General features: G+C 41.0%; 1 protein-coding gene across 1 annotated transcript in view; it reads right to left on the bottom strand.

The window, feature by feature from the left end:
• The window catches only part of LOC122816398 (multidrug resistance-associated protein 1-like), a 786,965-nt gene that overhangs the window by 364,474 nt on the left and 402,076 nt on the right, over positions 1 to 20,415 (bottom strand). Inside the window, exon 10 of the mRNA XM_044089156.1 lies at positions 11,511 to 11,672. Coding sequence (XP_043945091.1) covers positions 11,511 to 11,672 — 162 coding nt within the window. The remainder of the gene's footprint in view (positions 1 to 11,510; positions 11,673 to 20,415) is intronic.

Raw genomic sequence — 20,415 nt, 5'->3', positions numbered from 1 at the left:
CAGTAATCTCCATGGCTCGTCCCACAACAGTGTATGGCTGTAGATGAAAAAATAGTTAGGCAGGAATTCAATTCCCAGACATGGCAATGGTGTGTGTCTGTCTGTGTAGAGAGCAATTTTTTTTACAGTAGTCACACCTCCTACAATTTAAATGCACTACTTTGGTATGGCTGCTGATGTCATCCATCTAGAAATACATCCCTGGAAAAGTTGCATCCCAGTGATCTCCATGGCACGTCCCATAACTGCATACTGATATAGTGTGATAAAACAGTTAGGTAGGAGTTCAATTCTTGGACATGGCAACTGTGTGTGTGTCTTTCTATATTTGTAGAGAGCAATGCTTTTTAGGGTAGTCACACTCCCTACACTTCAAATGCTCATCTTTGGCAAGGCTGCTGCTGTCATCCACCTAGAAATACACCTCTGGGAAGCTGCAGCCCAGTAATCTCCATAGCATGTCCTGTAACTGCATACTGCTGTAGTGTGGTATAGACCTCTGTCAGGAGTTTTATACCCACGCATGTTGGTTGTGGATGTTTTGTGTATGTTCCAATGTCTGTGTGGGGAGCAATGTATTTTAGGCTAGTCACACTCAGTACATGTCCAATGGCCTACTGTGGCAATCCGGCTGATGTCATCCAATGTGAAATACACCTTTGGAGAAGACATACTCCAGTAATCTTTGTGGTGTGTACTATAACTTTGTAGTGGTGCAGTGTACTAAACTAGGTAGGTAGGAGTTCATCTCCCAGACATGGCAGGTGTGTGTTTTTAACTTGTATCCTGTGTGGGGGTGGGTGTGAGTGTGTGACACCTGGGCCCAATGTGGGCTGGGTTTTGCAAATGTCTTTTATGGTGGCCCTATATCACAATGCCCACTGTACAGGGATAACAGATGTGAAATAGCTGAGAGGCTGGGGTGCAAATCCATACCCAAACATGTGACATCACAGCCAGGCAATCACAATTAGCAAGCCCAGTATTACCCAGAGCACACTCTCAACCCATGTCATACACACACACACACACACACACACACACACACGCCGAGGCAACAGCCAATATGTGTGTAGTACACGGCATATTGGCGACTGATAGTAACTATGGAGTGATTGCAGTGGCCTACAGAGGGCATGGCACCCTGTCTATCTGTCCAATAGGCACATACATGCAGACAGTGCACCTTTCCCGTGTTCCCCACTGGACACCTGCAACACCTGTGGTGCCATCACATGTGACCCACAACGGACATATCATGCCTGATGACATGCCCTGTATGGACAGATGCCACTGGCACCAGGGAATGCTGTTAGCATGCTATCAATGTAGGTGCAGTGTAAACCTGCTGCCCATTACCAGTTCTTGCCACAGGTGGCCACGACTGGCACATCTGATAATCTGTGCACACAACATGGGCCCAACACTCCAGGTACAGTTCTACATGTCACTGTACATGCATGTGGGAGGTGTGCACATCCCAGACACCATCCATGTCATGGACTACGGAACACATACATGGCAAGTGATGCACAGCATTGGCCACACACAGTAGTCACCCAGGTGACTGGATGGGGGATAAAATACCCACCTGTGTGGGCAAATGCAGAAACTAAGGCCCTGAGCCACAATGCAGACCATTGTCATGTGGCCTGATGCCAAGGTATACCCATCGTCAGCTGTCTGACACAGTCGACCACCACATACCTGTGCAGACATGCACCCATGCATGTTAGTATTGGCACCCTGTTTGTTTGTGTGTGTGTTGTATGGTGCGTATGTTCACATCCACACTCCCTACAACCCCCATTGGCATACTGAAACATGCTGTCTGATGTCAGACACCTCCCTATACCCTTTGCCCATACAACCTCCGTTGTGCATATGATACCTGCACAGTGATGTGTTGTGGCAATCCCACTACTGATGAGTTGTAATCCTGGCCCTGCCAAGTGTGTCAATGTGTGTGCGTCCCTGTGAGAGTGTGGCTGTGTTGATGCTGGCACCTGTTCATGCGGACAGGCATGTGTATGTCACCTACCGTATAGCTACCGTATCCCTGTTGCAAATGTCACTCACCATCACATATATGTTCTGAGCGCTCCACAGCAGGTAACTCATGTGGTGCATCCAGTAACTGCATAGAACTGTGATAGCATAACATAGTCATCAGGGGTTTGATACCCTGTGCTTGTAGGTGTGTGACACAAGCATACTTAGGTTTTACTCTCTCACCCCTCCCTGACTTGACTTTGCCTCTGTCTGCCTCTCCAACTCCCTCTCTGGTGGATGTGTAGACCTACACCTGCTTTGCTTAGTCAGCAGCATGTGTATTTTAAGTGATGCTCATGATCAGCTGATGGCCTCTGCACGAATTTCAGCCCTCCCCTAGCTGATTGCATGTGGAACAGCTGTGGTAATATTCCCATATCCAATTGCATGGAAACACACTCCAATATCTAGGAACATCATGTTGGTGTTGGGCCTTTTCATTCACTGTGAGTAGGAACTAGATCTGTTGTTTAGCAAACAGCATCTCAGATGGATTGGGGATTTACCTATAACAACATACACTGCGGAAACAGGGAAACACACAGGAGGGGAATGTGCCTGACCTGACTACAGACTGTAAGTGCTGCTATACTGCATTTGGAGTAATGTTGGTTTAACAATGGGTGTGTGGATATGGCTGTCCTACATGTCTCAATACCTGCCATGTCAGTTCCAGGTTTATGAGGAATCCTCATCTGCAGGATCAACTGCAGACTGGGCAGTGTTGTGCCTTAGGTTTCATGTGTTACCCCCAGAGCATCTATCTGTGGACTGCAGAAGGTAGTGTGAGGATTGCAGTCTGTAGATGGTGAAAGCTGTGACAGTTACCGACTACATATCCCTTATAGGAACTATGCTGCAACAAACCCTGTTACAACAGTAAATGTATGAGGTTATCACAGCAACATGTCAAGTACTGGACTTGTGTATGTGCCTCCAGCCACAACTCTGTCAACCTTTGTGCATATGTCATGCATTAAGAGGTGCATATGTGCTGTACACCATAATTAGTGTCATCATATCTGATAACAAGCCAGGGAGATATCAGACTGCTACACATGTTATGTACAGTAGGGGTTATATTTGATGACATAACCTGGACATACTGCGGTTGTTTGTACAGTACTGAGGTCTGTGTACTTATGGTGAATGTCGACAGTGTGTGCATTGTTAATATGTACCTTGGCCTGTGTACAGACTGTGGTAGTTGTCAACGTCCTACGTCCCATCCTGTCTGATGTTACATGCTGCTCCACTGTATGTTACTGTATTGGCTTACATGTTTGCAGGGCCATACACACACATGTCCCATACCACAGTCAGCCTTCAGACCAAACTGTGTAGTGGCTCAGTATATGTAGGGTTAGTGTGTGAGTGGCACATATGAGGATGGTGTTGAACAGATAGTCCAAACAGATAGTCCATATGCTGTAATATTATGCTAGCTTGCCATATGTGGCTGTGGCTGTGTTCTCATTGGTTGTGGTTATGCACTTTCACACAGGTGTATCTTAGCCTGTGCTGTGACATGCCTGTACAGCCTGCTATATATGCAGGTACATGTGCATTCCCCCATAGGAGATGTAGGTCACTGTTGAGCCAGTCTGCCTGTAGCCTGCACAGTGCATTGTTACATGCCTAGCAGCTTAGTGTACTTACCCAGTGAGATATCATGTGCAGATACTTGCCAGATGTACTGCTCCTGGGCCTCCCTTAACAGTCATGTATGTCAGACAGAGCAGTGGGATGCTGTACAGCTGTATGTCAATATCTAGTGGGTAATTGGTGGCCATGGCATCCCTGTACCAGCAGTTATTACATGTCAGGCCAGACAGGGGTGTGTGAATGCATAACCTATGGTGGCATATGTATACCAGTTATGTGTTATACACATCTACATGGCTGTTAACATCCATATTGTCAGGCATGGTACACATGTTTTGCACCAAGGGGTTCTGTATATACCTCTGGACTGTACAGAGTGTGTCAGAATGTCCACACATATTGGCCAATATCTCTGCTGCAGTCGACAGGGTCAGTACGTGCTAGCAGCGGTACTTTACTATGATGTCCTTAGGATGTCTGTCAGTAGCCAATGGCACACATGTGGAAAGCAGATGTGACCTCCCACACACATCATGTCTGTAAAGATAATTTCAGTTACAGTAGCAATAGTATATAGAACTGTAATAGTACACAAATAAAGATTTTCCATCCCTGAAAACCTGTGCGTGGTGTTTTTTTCTATGACCTTTCTGTGGGTATATGTTGCAGGCAATTATTGTCATTTGTATGGGTGGCCCATACAGTGTCCAGTTGTTCAGGTGTGAACTGTAGGCATAGTGGCTGTTCCATATTTTGTGCACCTTCTACATATGTATCTTACTGTACATATCTCTGCGTGTGTATGTGTAGTCACATGTATATCTATATATATGTAATTATATACATATAGGTATATCTGTATCTGCAGATATGTGTCTGTGTATATGTATCCTGGGGATGTTGATAGCTTCCACATTTTACATTTCCTATGGGAGGTAGACTGTACAGCATATGTGACCAATACCAGCCTGACATCATACAGGTGGAATGTAGTACTGTCAGCATCCTGTGCCCATGTCATGTCAGGTCCTGGTTATGGGATCTGCAACACTTGGTAGTGTATTGCAGGGTGGACTTGTTTGGCTGTGGGGGTATGCCTATTCGTACAAGACGTATATTGTTTGGGACCTCACAACTCCATTAATGGTGCATGTGGACATATATGTTTTTGTTAATCTGCCACTGCTATCTACAGATGTATGGCCACATATACCTACATAGATGTATATATATATATCAGCTTACATATGTATGACTATGTCCGTATATACCTACATAGCTATATATCTGTGTACATATATGTAACTTGCTGTGTATATGTAGACATATAGGTGCATATATATGTGTCGATGTAGGCATTTGCATGTATATATGTTCATATATATGTAAATATATGTAAATATTTCTAAATATACATATCTATATATATATATATATATATATATATATATATATATGTAGATATCTATATATATATATATATATATATATATAGATAGATAGATAGATATCTACATATAGAGATATGTTGTATCTGTTTAGATATTAATATATTTACACACACACATACATCTAGATGTTAGTATACATTCTCTGTATTGTTGCATAACTGGACTTTATGATATGTTTCATAAAACATTGGCTTTATGTATATGTCATGGCTTAGTGGTAAATCACTTTGTGTATGGTGTGCAGGGTCCTGGCTTCGAGCTTTGCAGAGGCTGTTTATTTTGTTGCTGGGCAAAACACGGGCCATTGGATACAGAGTGATTAAGGCACTTTAAAGCAGTTGTAAGCGGGTGTGCGAGTGTTTGCGCGGAGGTAAGCACTGCTAACTTCCAGTCACACTTTCCACTACTCAGTTAGCTTCCATATTGCTTAATCTGTGTATGCAGTGCTTACCCCCATGCAGACGCACTTAAACATGATTAATAGTGCTTACATATGCTTACTACTGCTTATTTGTGCTTATACCTGCTTACTAGTGCCTTATTCATTATGACACTGCTACATCACATGTGCATTTCCTGCAGTACTCTAGTTCACACATATGTGTTATTTAGATGTTTTGCAACAAAACTATTGGTTACAACATGCTTTGCCACGTAAAATAGACTCAAACGGAGAATGCCTGCTAGTTAGGCGAATGCTCTTCCCAATTCATACTATTGCTTACATCCACGAGGCGGTACAATTAGAACCGCTCCATCCAACACCAGCATGCCCTGACCCATAATTTCATACCCATCACCCCCCCTGCGCTCCTCCTCCACAGCAATCATCCTTTCTCTGGGTGCAGGTCAGGTCTAACCACTGCCCACTCTCCACTTCTTGGGACCCATCACATACTTTGTCTCAACCCATGGATCATCAGGCTTTCCCAACCTTGTAGTCTGAGAACATATGTGCCCTGCCATTGCAAATCTGTTTAATGACAGGAGTCCAAATACGCCCTAAATTTTTGGGTTGTCCTGCAAGGGACGTTCTTGTCTTTGTTTCTAGATTAGACTTAGCGGATCGACAATGTTTCTCTCACTGGTAGTATCCTGCCTGTAGCTTGGGAAGCAGTGGTTTGTTTACTTTTTTTGTGTGTTTGTATGTTTCACCTATTTGGCTGGGGGGGGGGATATTAGTAAGTGTAACACATATGTTGATTGAGACCCCTCATCCCCATTGGCGGTGCCTGTCGTCATACATGTCATTCTTATGTGCTGTATCATATCTATAGATATATATCTGTGTATACATACACACACACACACACACACACACACACACACACATATATATATATATTTATTTCTGTATATGTATGTATGTATATGTATATATATATATATATATATATATATATATATATATATATATATATGTATATATATATATATATATATATATATATATATATATATATGTGTATATATGTATGTGTGTGTGTATATATATATATATATATATATATATATATATATATATATCTAATGACATATAGATGTATGGATGTCTGCATATGTATATATATATATATATATATATATGTGGATATTTATATATATGTATGTATATATATATATATATATATATATATACACACACACACACACACACACACACACACACACACACACACACACACACACACACACACACACACTCACACACACATACATCTACATATTTAGCTACATGTCCTGAAATGCTGAATGGCATTGCTGGATGCTATGTTTGTGGAAACATCAGGGTTATGTATATTTGCAGTGGCTTAGTGGTAAATAACATTGGCTATGGTGTGCAGGCTCCTGGATTTGAGCCTTGCAGGGACTGTTTAATTTGTTGCTGGCCAGAATGAGGCCCATTGGATACAGAGTGGTTGAAGTACTTTTACGCAGTTGCCAGCCGGTTTGCGAGACGGTAAGCACTGCTAAGTTCTGGTGACATCCGCTTACACATGGTTAGCCTCATTATTGCTTACTCTGTGTAAGCACTGCTTGCCATCATGCAAACAGACTTGCATCTGCTTACTAGTGCTTATTTATCTTTACTACTGCTATATTTTAGACAGTAATAGTCTACTGGTTCTTGGGGAGGTGGTGAATTTGGCAAGTGTATGGGGGTTATCATTCATTACACAGCTTACTACTCCAGTTCACACATATATGTTATTTATTAGGTTATACAATTAAATATATTGATGATAACAGTGATTTGACATGGAAATGGAATGTACTGCAGTGGGACTCGAACCGGGATTCACTGCTCATGAAGCAAATGCTCTGCCCACTACAATATTGCTGTACTGCTTCATTTGCATATCCTGCTTTTTATCCTCCTTTTGCTATTTAAGCTTCACTAACCGTAGCTAAACGATGGGCAACCCTGCGCACCTATGGTTAAACCTCATCTGTTTCATTAACAATACATATCATTTTTATTTTTTTTTTCATTATTGCTCTTATACATGTGGGGGGATGTTGCTGGGGGGTATGCATACATCTATGGGTGGTCTTGCTCATTGTTTACTACCTTTCTGCAGTCCTTCATTGCAGGGGCATGTATATTCTGCTCTCAGACACACCCCTGCACTTGTACACACTCCGTGTAAGTCTATTACTATGCATGGCGTGCTACCGTACTGCTCCTAAACGGGCGGTCCCATACAGGACTAAGCTAGTCCTGCATAGAAGGTTAGTGAATCCGGGGGATTGTCATTATATGAATGTCCTTTTGTCCCATTGTCAGCCACAGGGCCTTTTCGATAAATGGGGAATTGATTTAATGAAGGCTATAATTAGACAGAATGAAAAAGATATGTGTGCCCTAATGGAACGCATTGAAAAGGTGAATGCGTGTTTCGATAATAATCTGTTTTCCACAGATGAATACAAGAAAAAATATTTTGAAGTTAGGGACAAGATAGATAATAAACGTAAATACATTTTAAATAGAAAACAGAGAAAAATGGAGAGGGTTAGGCAAGAATATGGAAACAAATGCAGTGACCTCAGTACAAGATCGAATAATCTACATCCGAGTAGATGGAATATTGATTCCTGCAGCAATGAGGTAGAAGTTTATACTAGTTATAATGGTAACTACCAGGAAACTGACTTGGAGACTAAGGGTAGAAGGGAGTTAGGTAGTTCCTCAGCGATGTAGGACCCTTTAGAATATCCCCAGCTCAGGAGGTCAGAAAGGATTTGGAATCAGCAACCGGTTTACTTTCAGCAGGATGGAAGGAGGGGGAGAGGCAGAGGGAGGTTCTAATGGAGTGTCCACATGTAAATGGAATTTTAAGTGATGGGGTTAAATTAACATTCAAGAGTTTTAATATTTTTAACTACAGTGAGGTTGAAGTAAACTAAAATCATTTTAACTTACTTTCCAAAGTTTGAATTTTGTCCCAGTGAAAAAGTGTGATGTCAGTAGAATGGCTATTGATTTAAAAATGTTTTTAAGAAAGAAGAATTTTCAATTAGTGTTAGATGGTAAACCCAGACCCATGGGTAGTGGTGAAATCCTTATAAGGAAGAGTGTTTGTAACCCACCTCTGCATCCTCAATTAAAGCATTTGGAGGTCGTGATAGAAAAGGAGTTGAGGGAAAGTGTGTGCAAGAACAGGTTCCCCCCTAATTTAACTAAAGTAGAAAATGAAATATTACAAGAACTTGGGAACAAGCTTCAAGTCAGACTAATGAAACCAGACAGGGGGGGGGGGTGGAATAGTTTTTATGAACAATATTATATATGAAGCAAAGATGCTAGAAATACTACAGGATGAGAATAAATACACAGATGTATTGATTAATGAAATAAACATTTCCTACAAGAGGATTTACATGGCATGATATGATTTATTGTTGGAAGGGGTAATTGATAAAAACATGTTTGATTTTTTACATAACAAATCAAGGGTCCCTTCTATATTCGGGATACACACACACACACACACACACACACACACACACACACACACACACACACACACACACACACACATATATATATGTGTGTGTGTGTGTGTGTGTGTGTGTGTGTGTGTGTGTATCAATATTGCATGTAGTGATGCAGGATTACAAAATACTGTAGTTTATTATATTTTAAACCAAACTTTGCACACCAAAACTATCATTTTAGTACACAATGCACATTGGATACAATACTTTAATTTCACTTTCCTTTATTTACAGAGATGCCTAACACAAAATGAAAACTAGCAAAGTTCTATTTTAGAAAAGTTATTAAAACACACACACAGTATATTACATTTCTCTTGTACCTCTTCTGCAACTTGAGTCAGGCTGAGAGTTTTCTACCACCAGGTCTCTGGCTGTTCTGGGTAGCAATGTATGTAACAATCACATCCACTTTTGTCATTCTGGTAATCCATGAGTCACTTTCTGGTATTTAAAGGCTTCCTCTGATCACTTTCTGGCCAATGCTCTTTAGAGGTCCCTACTCCTAGTCAGACAACTCATTAGAAGGGGGCACAGTCTCACACATGGCATGTGTGGTATGGCTTTCCATTTAGCAGGTCCTGACATCATAGCTCCACAAGATCTACTGTGGTTACTAGTATAATATACATACAGTGGTTCTGGATAGCTGATCACTGCCATGCACATCATCAAAAACAGCCAGAGCTGGGGAAAGTGAGCTTGGTGCTACCAGACTAGTGATGGTAACCTTCAGACGTGTATGTTTGGCATCATGGATGCACATGAAAAACACACAGCACATCCATGCTGTGATGCACATGCTCATGTCAGCTACATGAGAGGGAGTAAGAGCTTAAACAAGGAAGTATGGCTGTCTGTATTAATACAGGGCTTCCTTGTGAGCTATTGGACACGTCTGGGATTTGGCACTAGTGGGATAGCTATAATCCTTTCACTGATTCTTGACACTGCGGAGGAGTCTTGTTGAAGTTTGAACCTTGTTGTGGCCCTTCAGGCTGTCAGTTGGAATGTCTTGTGCCATGGAACTCATGAGCCTCTTCGTGGAAAATAGGCTGTAAGAGAGACCGATATTTTGCATTGGCCAAGATAAAGCATTTTCATACCTGCCTGGATGATAGTTCCCTCATGTCAACTGCCACTATAACCAACACACACACACACACACACACACACACACACACACACACACACACACACACATGTAATCACAATACCAAATCCTTTTGATTTTACTCCCTTTAAACAGCTCATCTACAAACGCAATCACTTCCTGTTCCCACAGGATGGTCTTCACTGCTGTGCAGGCCACATCTTGCTCAGGCAAGTCTGGCAACATGGAAACACTATCGGTCAAGACATACTGTTGACCAGTGCTTGCTGTCAATGAGATTGCACTTTGATGAGTGAACATATCTAGCATTGTGATCCTGGTCAGCAAATGGTCAAAATAATAGACCAAACTTTTGTTTTGTGCACTTTAATTCTGTTTTTTGCGTTCTTTATGCATTTCTTCCCTTCCTTCCTTGCATTTTAATTGCCAGAGTGCCCTCTTAATCTTATTTATTGTTGTGGGAGATCTGGAGGCATCCTGGCAATATGCATACACACACACACACACACACACACACACACACACACACACATATGCACACACACAGTTATAAACCTATGGGCAATATACAAGCTTTAACACCTACAAAACACAGAGACACACAGATACACAGGCTCACATACACACAGTCATAAACCTATGGGTAGTACAGAGGGCTTCCTATTTACCTACACCACACTGAAGGGATATGAGAGGAGACCACAGCACCAAACAAAAAACAGGATGGACACAAAACAGACATGCAGACTCAACATACAAAGCATCTCAGCCAAGAAATAAGTAAGAGAACAAGTAATCTCAGACAACGACACAAACCATTGCGCCACTATGCTTGTCCCTTCATAACAGTTGCACAAATACAAGTTTCAGATTTTTACTTATTTTTAGCCTTTTCTCTCTTCATTTTACACTTTTTCCCAAATTCTTTTCCTAAGTGCCCTGGAGTTACTTTATCTCTATTTGGCACCATCTCCGATTTAATCAGCTATAATTATCATGATCGGTTAGCAATTAAGAAAAATCTTCAAAATATGTTAGAACTAATATACATAATTACAGAGGGCATGCTCTACTGACTGTAAATGATGGCAAATTCTGAAAGTTATCAAGATCAAGTGAACTTGTACTATTTCCTGAAAACATAAAATAATCTGTGAATAATGAGGCTTTTACCGTCACCTCTGTATATAATCAGGACAACTCAGTGATCACTGCATGAGGCACTTGCAGAAATTTAATCAAATGTACTTCCAGCTGCTAAATAAAACCAATAAACATATCATTACCTGCCAAAGAAAGAAGAAGCACAGTGCAATCTGAATTGGAGCAAGCCAGATGCCATTAAAATATATAACAAGGTCCATTAACCTTTGCACATCAACAGACAGCAGATTGATAATTTCTCCAGCGGGAGACACTTTTCTTGCTGCATTTGAAAGAACCAAGACCTGGAAAAAAATATGCACACAATCAAAATCATTTAGCCAAACTGCCTGTGTCTGTCTCATTTAAATTACAGTCTGTTATTCTGTTTGAATTGTGAAAAGGTACTGTGGAACATGTTCAGTCCATGTGGAACATGTGCTGTCCACTTTTCAGAATGGCATCACCAAACTCATATTTTCATCTCAGTCAGAAAGTTTATATAAATGCTGTGTTTTCATCATTTATGTTTTTCTATGTGACACTCTTCTGTAATTGCTCATATGAAAGTGTGCTGGAAGCAGAGCAAATATCCACTAAGTTAATCCATTTGCTAGAGCTATTGCTATGTCCCTCTCTCTTGTCCCACTCCTGACACTTATTTCCATTTGCTGTATTTTATTTTTAACCCCTCAGTAACCATGTACTCTGTTACTTCCTTCAGCAAGGCTTTCCAAGACCTTAGCACTCATACAGTTGTATACGTAAACTTATCATAGCAGTAGATGTTCAAATGATCACTGCTGCAGTAGCCTTAGCTATATGGGTTATATCCTGCCAAGTTTATAACAGCTGCCCGCTTCCAAAGCTTCAGGGCACCTTCCACATGCTCAAACTATTAGTCAGCCTGAGCTGAGCTGACATAAAAGCCAGGCTTGGATGCCAAGCTCTTCAGAGTTTTTGTACCAAATAAGAAAGGGAGGTAAATGCCTGAGAGGAAATTGCAAGGAAAAGAAAAATGATACATGAAAATAATACATGTCCGCAGCCTGGCATATGAAAAGACAAAAACAAGGGGGGTGGAAGGAGAAAGGAAGCAGCTACAGTAATCATTCAAAAATGTACTGTTATGGTAAGTTTACTTACATAACTGCACTATATTCATCATATTGGTCACTGCTGCAGTAGCCTTAGCTATATGGGTGGACTATCATAGCTTAAAATAGCTGAGAGCTAGAAGGGGAATGGTCCAGGTGATTACTCCTAGCAAAGCTGGACCTAGACATAAAAAAGGAATCTAGTTAATAGTTCTTTGTAAAGGTATGCACAGCAGACCAAGTTGCTGCTGTTAGAGTACTTTTTTAGAGCCCGACCCATTCCAAAACATCACAAATGAAACCACTACTTAATGGTACACTTGACCCCTGATGTGGAAGGAAAGCACTCCAAAATAATATTGACCACTTCCAACTGGTACATACAATTGTAGCATTGACCCTGCCTGTAATTGTTTTCTTGTGGTGTGAATAACAAAAGGTAATAAACTGAGACAACCATGTGGACATAGTCTGCTTTGGCATAGGTTGTCCTTTCATCTTTTCTTCACATGAAAGTAATAACTGATCAGCAGATCTAAAACCGAAGTGGAATCCTTCAAGGCCACAGGGCCAGTGGAAACTACAGCCCAAACTGCAGAATCCTATATAAATGCATTCTACAGACATCTCCAGGAATGCATGGATCATGCTATCCCAAACAAAACCAAGACCCAATCATCCAAAGGCAGGTGTCCAGTCTGGTGGACCCCTGCCATAAATAAACTGTACAACAGAAGGAGGAAGCTACTACATGATAGAGCAAAATCCCTAATAGGGAAGGCATCTCTGATCAGTACTAGCAAAAAATTACAATCCCTCATAAAATCCTCCAAGGCCAGCTTTGAGAGAAAAATTGCACAGGACACCAAAGACAATCATAAGGCTTTTTTCAGTTATGTTAGAAACTTGGGATGCAACTCCCAGACTTGTTCTGAGTTGATTCTAAATGACAAAAAATACACTGAACCCACAGACATAGCCAATATCCTGGCAGACAGGTTCAGTGCGAACTTCTCCACTCCCCAAAAGAGCAAATATCTATCCCGGCAGAGGGCTGCCTCCCAAACATCTCAGATGCTCAGGTGAAGGCTGCCCTCTCCAAAGCAAAAAACACTGCTTCCATGGGACCAGATGGCGTCCCAGGTTGCGTCCTACATGAACTACAAGAGGAACTAATCCCTCAAATAAAACAGCTATACAATCTCAGCCTCACTACAGGATATGTGCCCACAGAATGGCGTACAGCAACAGTGGTCCCACTCCGCAAAGGTGGAGCATCTACGGACCCTGGAAACTATCGCCCCATAAGCCTGACTAGCTTAGTTTGCAAGGCTATGGAGAGGATCATCATGGAGCTCATAAACAAAGACATTGGGGACCTACAGACACTAGATCCTACCCAGTTCGGCTTTGTCAAGGGCAGATCCTGCCTTTTGAACCTGGTTGACTTCTTTGAAACAGTCACCAAAGCCATAGATGAAGGAAAGGTAGTCCACACAGCCTATTTGGACCTTGCAAAGGCATTTGACACAATACCCCACTCGGGCATCATAGATAAGCTATCCAGCTTAAATATAAACCCCTATGTCACAAGATGGGTCGCAAACTGGCTCAAAGACAGAACCCACAGAGTGAGAGTTGCTGGAGCCATGTCAGACTCAAAACCGGTCACAAGTGGCGTCCCACAGGGTTCTGTTCTGGGACCACTCTTGTTCGGTATATACTTTTCCGAGGTACAGGCAAACGTGGGAGGACTATGGCTCACCAAGTTCGCAGATGACTGCAAACTGGGCGCCATAATCAACTCTCCAGCTGACACAAACATCCTTCAAAAAGGTCTCACAGAGACAGATAACTGGTGCCAGCGCCATGGTTTAAAGCTAAATGCCAAAAAATGTATAGTCATACCCTTTGGCAAAAACAATGTGCCCACAAATTACCACATAGGCGGAAACCCATTAAGTACAGAGAAAGTTATTAGAGACCTGGGGACCCAAGTTGATAGCAATCTCCTTTGAAAACCACATTGCCAAAGTGGTTAGAAAGACCTTCTACATAGCCCACCTCATCACGAAGGGTTTCACATCTAGATCAAGAGAGGTAATCATGCCCTTTATTCATCCCTCATCAGGCCCATCATAGAATACAATGCCCCTTTGGGATGTACCTTACCCGACACCTGCAGCAATTAGAAAGACCCCAAAAGTATCTCACCAAGAGGATCAAGGGTCTCAAACAGATGCCATATACTGCTCGGTTAAAAAACTCCAGCTCTACTCAGTTGCATACCGCCTACTTCGAGGCGATCTATGCCTGACATACAAAGCTATGTCAAATCCAGAATTAATGGACATGCTCCACCTCAGTAAATCTAAATCCCTTAGAGCCACACGCTCGAGGGACTTGAACCTCAGCACAGAAATAAATAGAACTTGCTGGAGGGACAGGTTCATAACCCAGAGGCTCCCTTCGCTCTGGAATAGAATTCCAGTTCATGTGAGGCAGAGCACCTCACTGAATCTCTTCAAGAAGAATCTCGATAAGTGGATGGGGGATCGTAGGTTTTCCCAGGGATTACTCCTGTGTCACTATTAGACAGAGGCACAGCAAACTAAACCTTAAAGGGCACAGTATACTCAAATCAAGGGGTGGCGTAAGCCATACTGAATCGGGCTAGGCTTGTAATTGCCCCAGGGCAGATAGCCTAGTATGAACCTATGAACCTATGAACCTATGAACCTAAAAGATTTTGCTCTGTCAAGATAGTATCTGAATCATCTGTAGACATCCAAGGTACGAAGCATGCTTTCTCCCTCATTTTTGGGTTCTAGAAAGAAACCAGTGCTAAGGATAGAATGGCTTGTGGTAAACGTGGATACCATTTTAAGCATAAAATAATTACAGCTCAAAGAAAACCAATCCTTGTGGAAGACAAGATAAGAATATCCAACCATATGAGCTTGCAACTTAGATACTTTTTTTGCAGATGACAGAGCAATCAGTAAAACTGTTATCCATGTTAATACAGACCAAGTCAGCCAAGTGAGCTAATTCAAATGGAGCAAATGTTAGGTTCTCTATCACAAAGTTAAGGTCCAAGGAGAAGCCACAGGTTTCCTGGGAGAATTCTTGTGCAAAATCCCCTTTCCAATATATTTTGATATGAAACTGCATTGTAAGATGAGGATCCATGGACAGACATGATGAAATGGCTGAAAAATGAACCCTGATAGAGGAGTAAGACAGGCCATTGGATAGTGACTTACACAGATATTGTAAAACCAGAGAAACACTGGTTCTGAATAGGTACTGGTTGATTTGGTGGCAACAACTAGAAAACCTTTTCTGCTCACTAATTTATGATTTTCTGGTAGCCGCAGCTTTAATTACCTCCATTAATATCTGCAGCATTTCCTCAGAAAGCACATGCCTAAAAGGTATTAAGACCCAGTAGCATGGCTACGGTGACAAGACAAGGGCAACTGTCCTGGGCACAAATTGTTGAGGGGTGTGATCAGCCGATCTGGAACTTTCTTTAATGTAATACCAACTTTTAAAAGCCGGAATTACATTTGTGCTTAAACCTGAGCACTGTAGCTCTCTGTGTTCTACAGTTGAAAAGAAAAAAAAAAATCTTTTTTTTTTTTTTTAACTAAAGCCTGAGCGCTTTAGCTCTCCATACAGGCAGGGTATAAATTGTAGCAACTGTTTGCTACTTGGAAAACAAAAATGCGTAGCTTGACAAACTAAACACCAGCTCCTCGGATCAATGAAGGCAGTCCTCCTAATAAAGTGGATACCACCAATAGTTCCAAAAAGGTTCGAAACAAAAGTAATCCAAAAGTCTTTATTCACAAACAACTGTACAACCAGGATTGAGCGCTTTCGTCTCCACTCCGGAGACCTCATCAGAATCAATAATAGGATGTTCACACCACATACTTATACCTCTGCCAATTACAATAATTAGCATCAATAAACTAATTAATTAAACGTAAGTTAAACGTAAATCAATTCACTATCTTAAAGATGTATTACATAAAAATATCCTACTTCCAAAGTATATAAAGGTATATGAACACCATATTGTATGAAATATTATATCATGTGTATAAGCAATATATAACAGTTGGTACCTCCTCATAATGTTGCTAAACATGTAAAAATGCATATAATAAGTGCATATAAAAAAACAATGCATCTAAGTACCCATGCATATAGCTGCATGAAGACTATATAAAGACATGTAAACACATATAAAATGTTGTAAAGAGCATATAAAAACATTTAAAACTCAATGTACCATATAGGGATCTATAAGTAAGTAAATATGTTGAATGTTCCTAATGTATAATGTATGTAATATATAATGTATATGAAGTGTGACTGAACTTTGTAAATATAAATATAAATATTGAATATAAATTACCATATAAATAAAAAATAATAACTAGACATAATAAATAGTAGAATGTATAAATAAAGATTAAAAGTACAACATTTTTGGGACTATTGGTGGTATCCACTTTATTAGGAGGACTGCCTTCATTGATCCGAGGAGCTGGTGTTTAAACTGTTTGTTACTTGCTACATTCAATCAGCTTATTACAGTGAATGAAGTGTTTTTTTTTTTTTTTTTTTGCCCGTCACTTGAGGAGCTGAGGGAGTGGGCTCCTGGCTCATAGTACCAGCCCAGGGTGCTACTTGAACCGGCTACTCTTCTGTTAAGACCCTGGCAGTCAGTAGCAGCTGTTTCGGGTTAGGGTGTATCAAACATCCCATGTCTTGTGTGAGTAAATTTATTTATTTATTGACATTTCAGTAATGGGAAAGTCTGACTGGGTAAGTACCCATTTCCAGTGGAGGCCCAGAGAGAAAAGCTCCAAAGTATGACAAAAACGTTTTAAGAACAATAATAATAAGAATAATAATTTTTCAATCTTCAAAAATAATACAAAAATTTACAGTTTAAATAATTATACCAAATTAGACATAATGTGAAAACATTGGTTAAGATTAAATACAACTTCAAAGAAAACTGCAGACTTGTCTCACACTTTGTGTAACTTTGGTAAAATAAAAAGAAAACCACAAGTGATAATGGAGCACTATATCACACAAAATGAACTTTAATCCACTGGTTTAGTGCTTTCAGCCCAAGAATTAGGCCTTCATCAGAACAAAATCCACTGGTTTAGCGCTTTCAGCCCAAGAATTAGGCCTTCATCAGAACAAAGTGCAGAGTGAGTGTGATGTAAAGCTATATCCCATGTTAACATGGTGCTAACATCTCTTTTATGCTTGTATCTTTGGGTCTGTCTTGTTTTGTCCCAAAGACCCTGAACATTTATTCTCATTGAAACTGCTCCACAATCAGAAAGGGGCATTTGTTGTGACTGACTAGTTTTAGAGCAGAAGATGAGAAGAGGAGACCTGGATTCTAAGACATTTGATGTCTCCACCATTTGGCTTCCCTTTTTTATGCACCCCAGAATGGAATCTGAAAAGACAAGGGTGTTGATTTTGGGACTAAAGAGATTTAAGAGGCTTAAGATAACATTGTATCTTTCTGACGTGGCGGTATCATGAGTATCATAGATGCCATGAGACGCAGAATCCTGAGACATTCCCTGGCTGAAGCTGCTGTCCGAATGGAAAATACATGGATTAGATCTAAATACAGATCTATTTTTTCCTGTGAAAGAAAAGCTGTTTGTACTGAGGTATCCAGCAGGCTCCCCAGAAAAACAATCCTTTGTGATGGAGGCAAAAAAGACTTTTGAATGTTCTCTTTGAATTCCTGCTTGTGAAGTGATCTCATACCCAACTGAGTGATTCCTGACACTTTAAAAAAGACTCTACAGTGATAAGCAAGTCATCTAAATATGGAAAAATGTGGACACCCTGTAGTCTGCAATGGGCTATGAGAAGGGCAAGATGCTTTGTGAGCACTGTTGGAGCTGTGGATAGCCCAGAAAGTAGGGCAGAGAACTGATAATGTGATCCAGATTAAAAAAATATTTGAAATGGCTGAAATTTATAGGAATACGAATGTAATGATATACATATTTTAGATATAAGGTTACTAGTAGAAAATTCAAATGAAAAAGAAAGGGCAACCGGATGCAAAGTGACAGCATTTTGAACTTGGCTATTATTGCAAGCTGCTTTAGGAAAGAAAGATCCAGAACTAGTCTCCAGGAATTATCTTTTTTGGCACTAAAAACATTCTTGAGTAAAAACCTTTCCCCAACTGGGAAAGATAAACCCCCTGAGACAGCATACAGTTTCAAACAGGAGAAAAGAGAAGAGTTTAGTTTAGCAGATGAGGAGGAATCCCTTGAGAAGGACAAAGTTTCTCCCACTGCCATCTATAGCCTAGATGGATCACTTCCAGGATGCATTTGTCTGAAACAATCTGTTGCCAAACAACAGAGATGGAGATTCAGACTTTCTGGAAAGATTACGGGACTGCCGGGGGGGGGGGGGTGTACAAAGTCCTCGATTCCTTGATTCTGACTTATTTGGCTGTCCTTTGTTTTAGTGGGTCCTTTCTTTCTATTTGGTATTTCCCTGCCATTGTTTTTTAAACATCTGTTTACCAGCATTTTGTTGTGACTGTTTACTTTGCCTTTTACCAAAGTTAGTCAAGAACACAGAAAATCCCTTGGAGAACTTAAATGAAGGCTGAAAATTCTGAGAGATTCCCTGAATCAGTTTACCCTTCTCTTCACAGTTTTTAATAACCTCTTCAGCAGAAGATCTAAAAACTAAATCCCTGTCCAAGGAAGTCTTCAAAATTTCATAGGTTCATAGGTTCATAGGTTCATACTAGGCTATCTGCCCTGGGGCAATTATAAGCCTAGCCCGATTCTGTATGGCTTATGCCACCCCTTGATTTGAGTATACTGTGCCCTTTTTAAGGTTTAGTTTACTGTGCCTCTGTCTAATAGTGACACGGGAGTAATCCCTGGGACAAACCTACGATCCCCCATCCACTTATCGAGATTCTTCTTGAAGAGATTCAGTGAGGTGCTCTGCCTCACATGAACTGGAATTCTATTCCAGAGCGAAGGGAGCCTCTGGGTTATGAACCTGTCCCTCCAGCAAGTTCTATTTATTTCTGTGCTGAGGTTCCAGTCCCTCAAGCGTGTGGCTCTAAGGGATTTAGATTTACTGAGGTGGAGCATGTCCATTAATTCTGGATTTGACACAGCTTTGTATGTCAGGCATAGATCGCCTCAAAGTAGGCGGTATGCAACTGAGTAGAGCTGGAGTTTTTTTAACTGAGCAGCATATGGCATCTGTTTGAGACCCTTGATTCTCTTGGTGAGATACTTTTGGGGTCTTTCTAATTGCTGCAGGTGTCGGATAAGGTACATCCCAAAAGGGGCATTGTATTCTATGATGGGCCTGATAAGGGATGAATAAAGGGGCACGATTACCTTTCTTGATCTAGATGTGAAACCCTTCGTGATGAAGTGGGCTATGTAGAAGGTCTTTCTAACCACTTTGGCAATGTGGTTTTCAAAGGAGAGATTGCTATCAACTTGGGTCCCCAGGTCCCTAATAACTTTCTCTGTACTTAATGGGTTTCCGCCTATGTGGTAATTTGTGAGCACATTGTTTTTGCCAAAGGGTATGACTATACATTTTTTGGCATTTAGCTTTAAACCATGGTGCTGGCACCAGTTATCTGTCTCTGTGAGACCTTTTTGAAGGATGTTTGTGTCAGCTGGAGAGTTGATTATGGTGCCCAGTTTGCAGTCGTCTGTGAACTTGGTGAGCCATAGTCCTCCCACGTTTGCCTGTACCTCGGAAAAGTATATACCGAACAAGAGTGGTCCCAGGACAGAACCCTGTGGGATGCCACTTGTGACTGGATTCGAGTCTGACATGGCTCCAGCAACTCTCACTCTGTGGGTTCTGTCTTTGAGCCAGTTTGTGACCC

The sequence above is a fragment of the Protopterus annectens genome, chromosome 12.part0 (genome assembly GCF_019279795.1).
Source record: "Protopterus annectens isolate FY-2018-M chromosome 12.part0, PAN1.0, whole genome shotgun sequence".
NCBI lineage: Eukaryota > Metazoa > Chordata > Ceratodontiformes > Protopteridae > Protopterus > Protopterus annectens.
The sequence above is the reverse complement of the archived record's forward strand: the minus strand, read 5'-3'. Positions and strand labels throughout refer to the sequence as shown.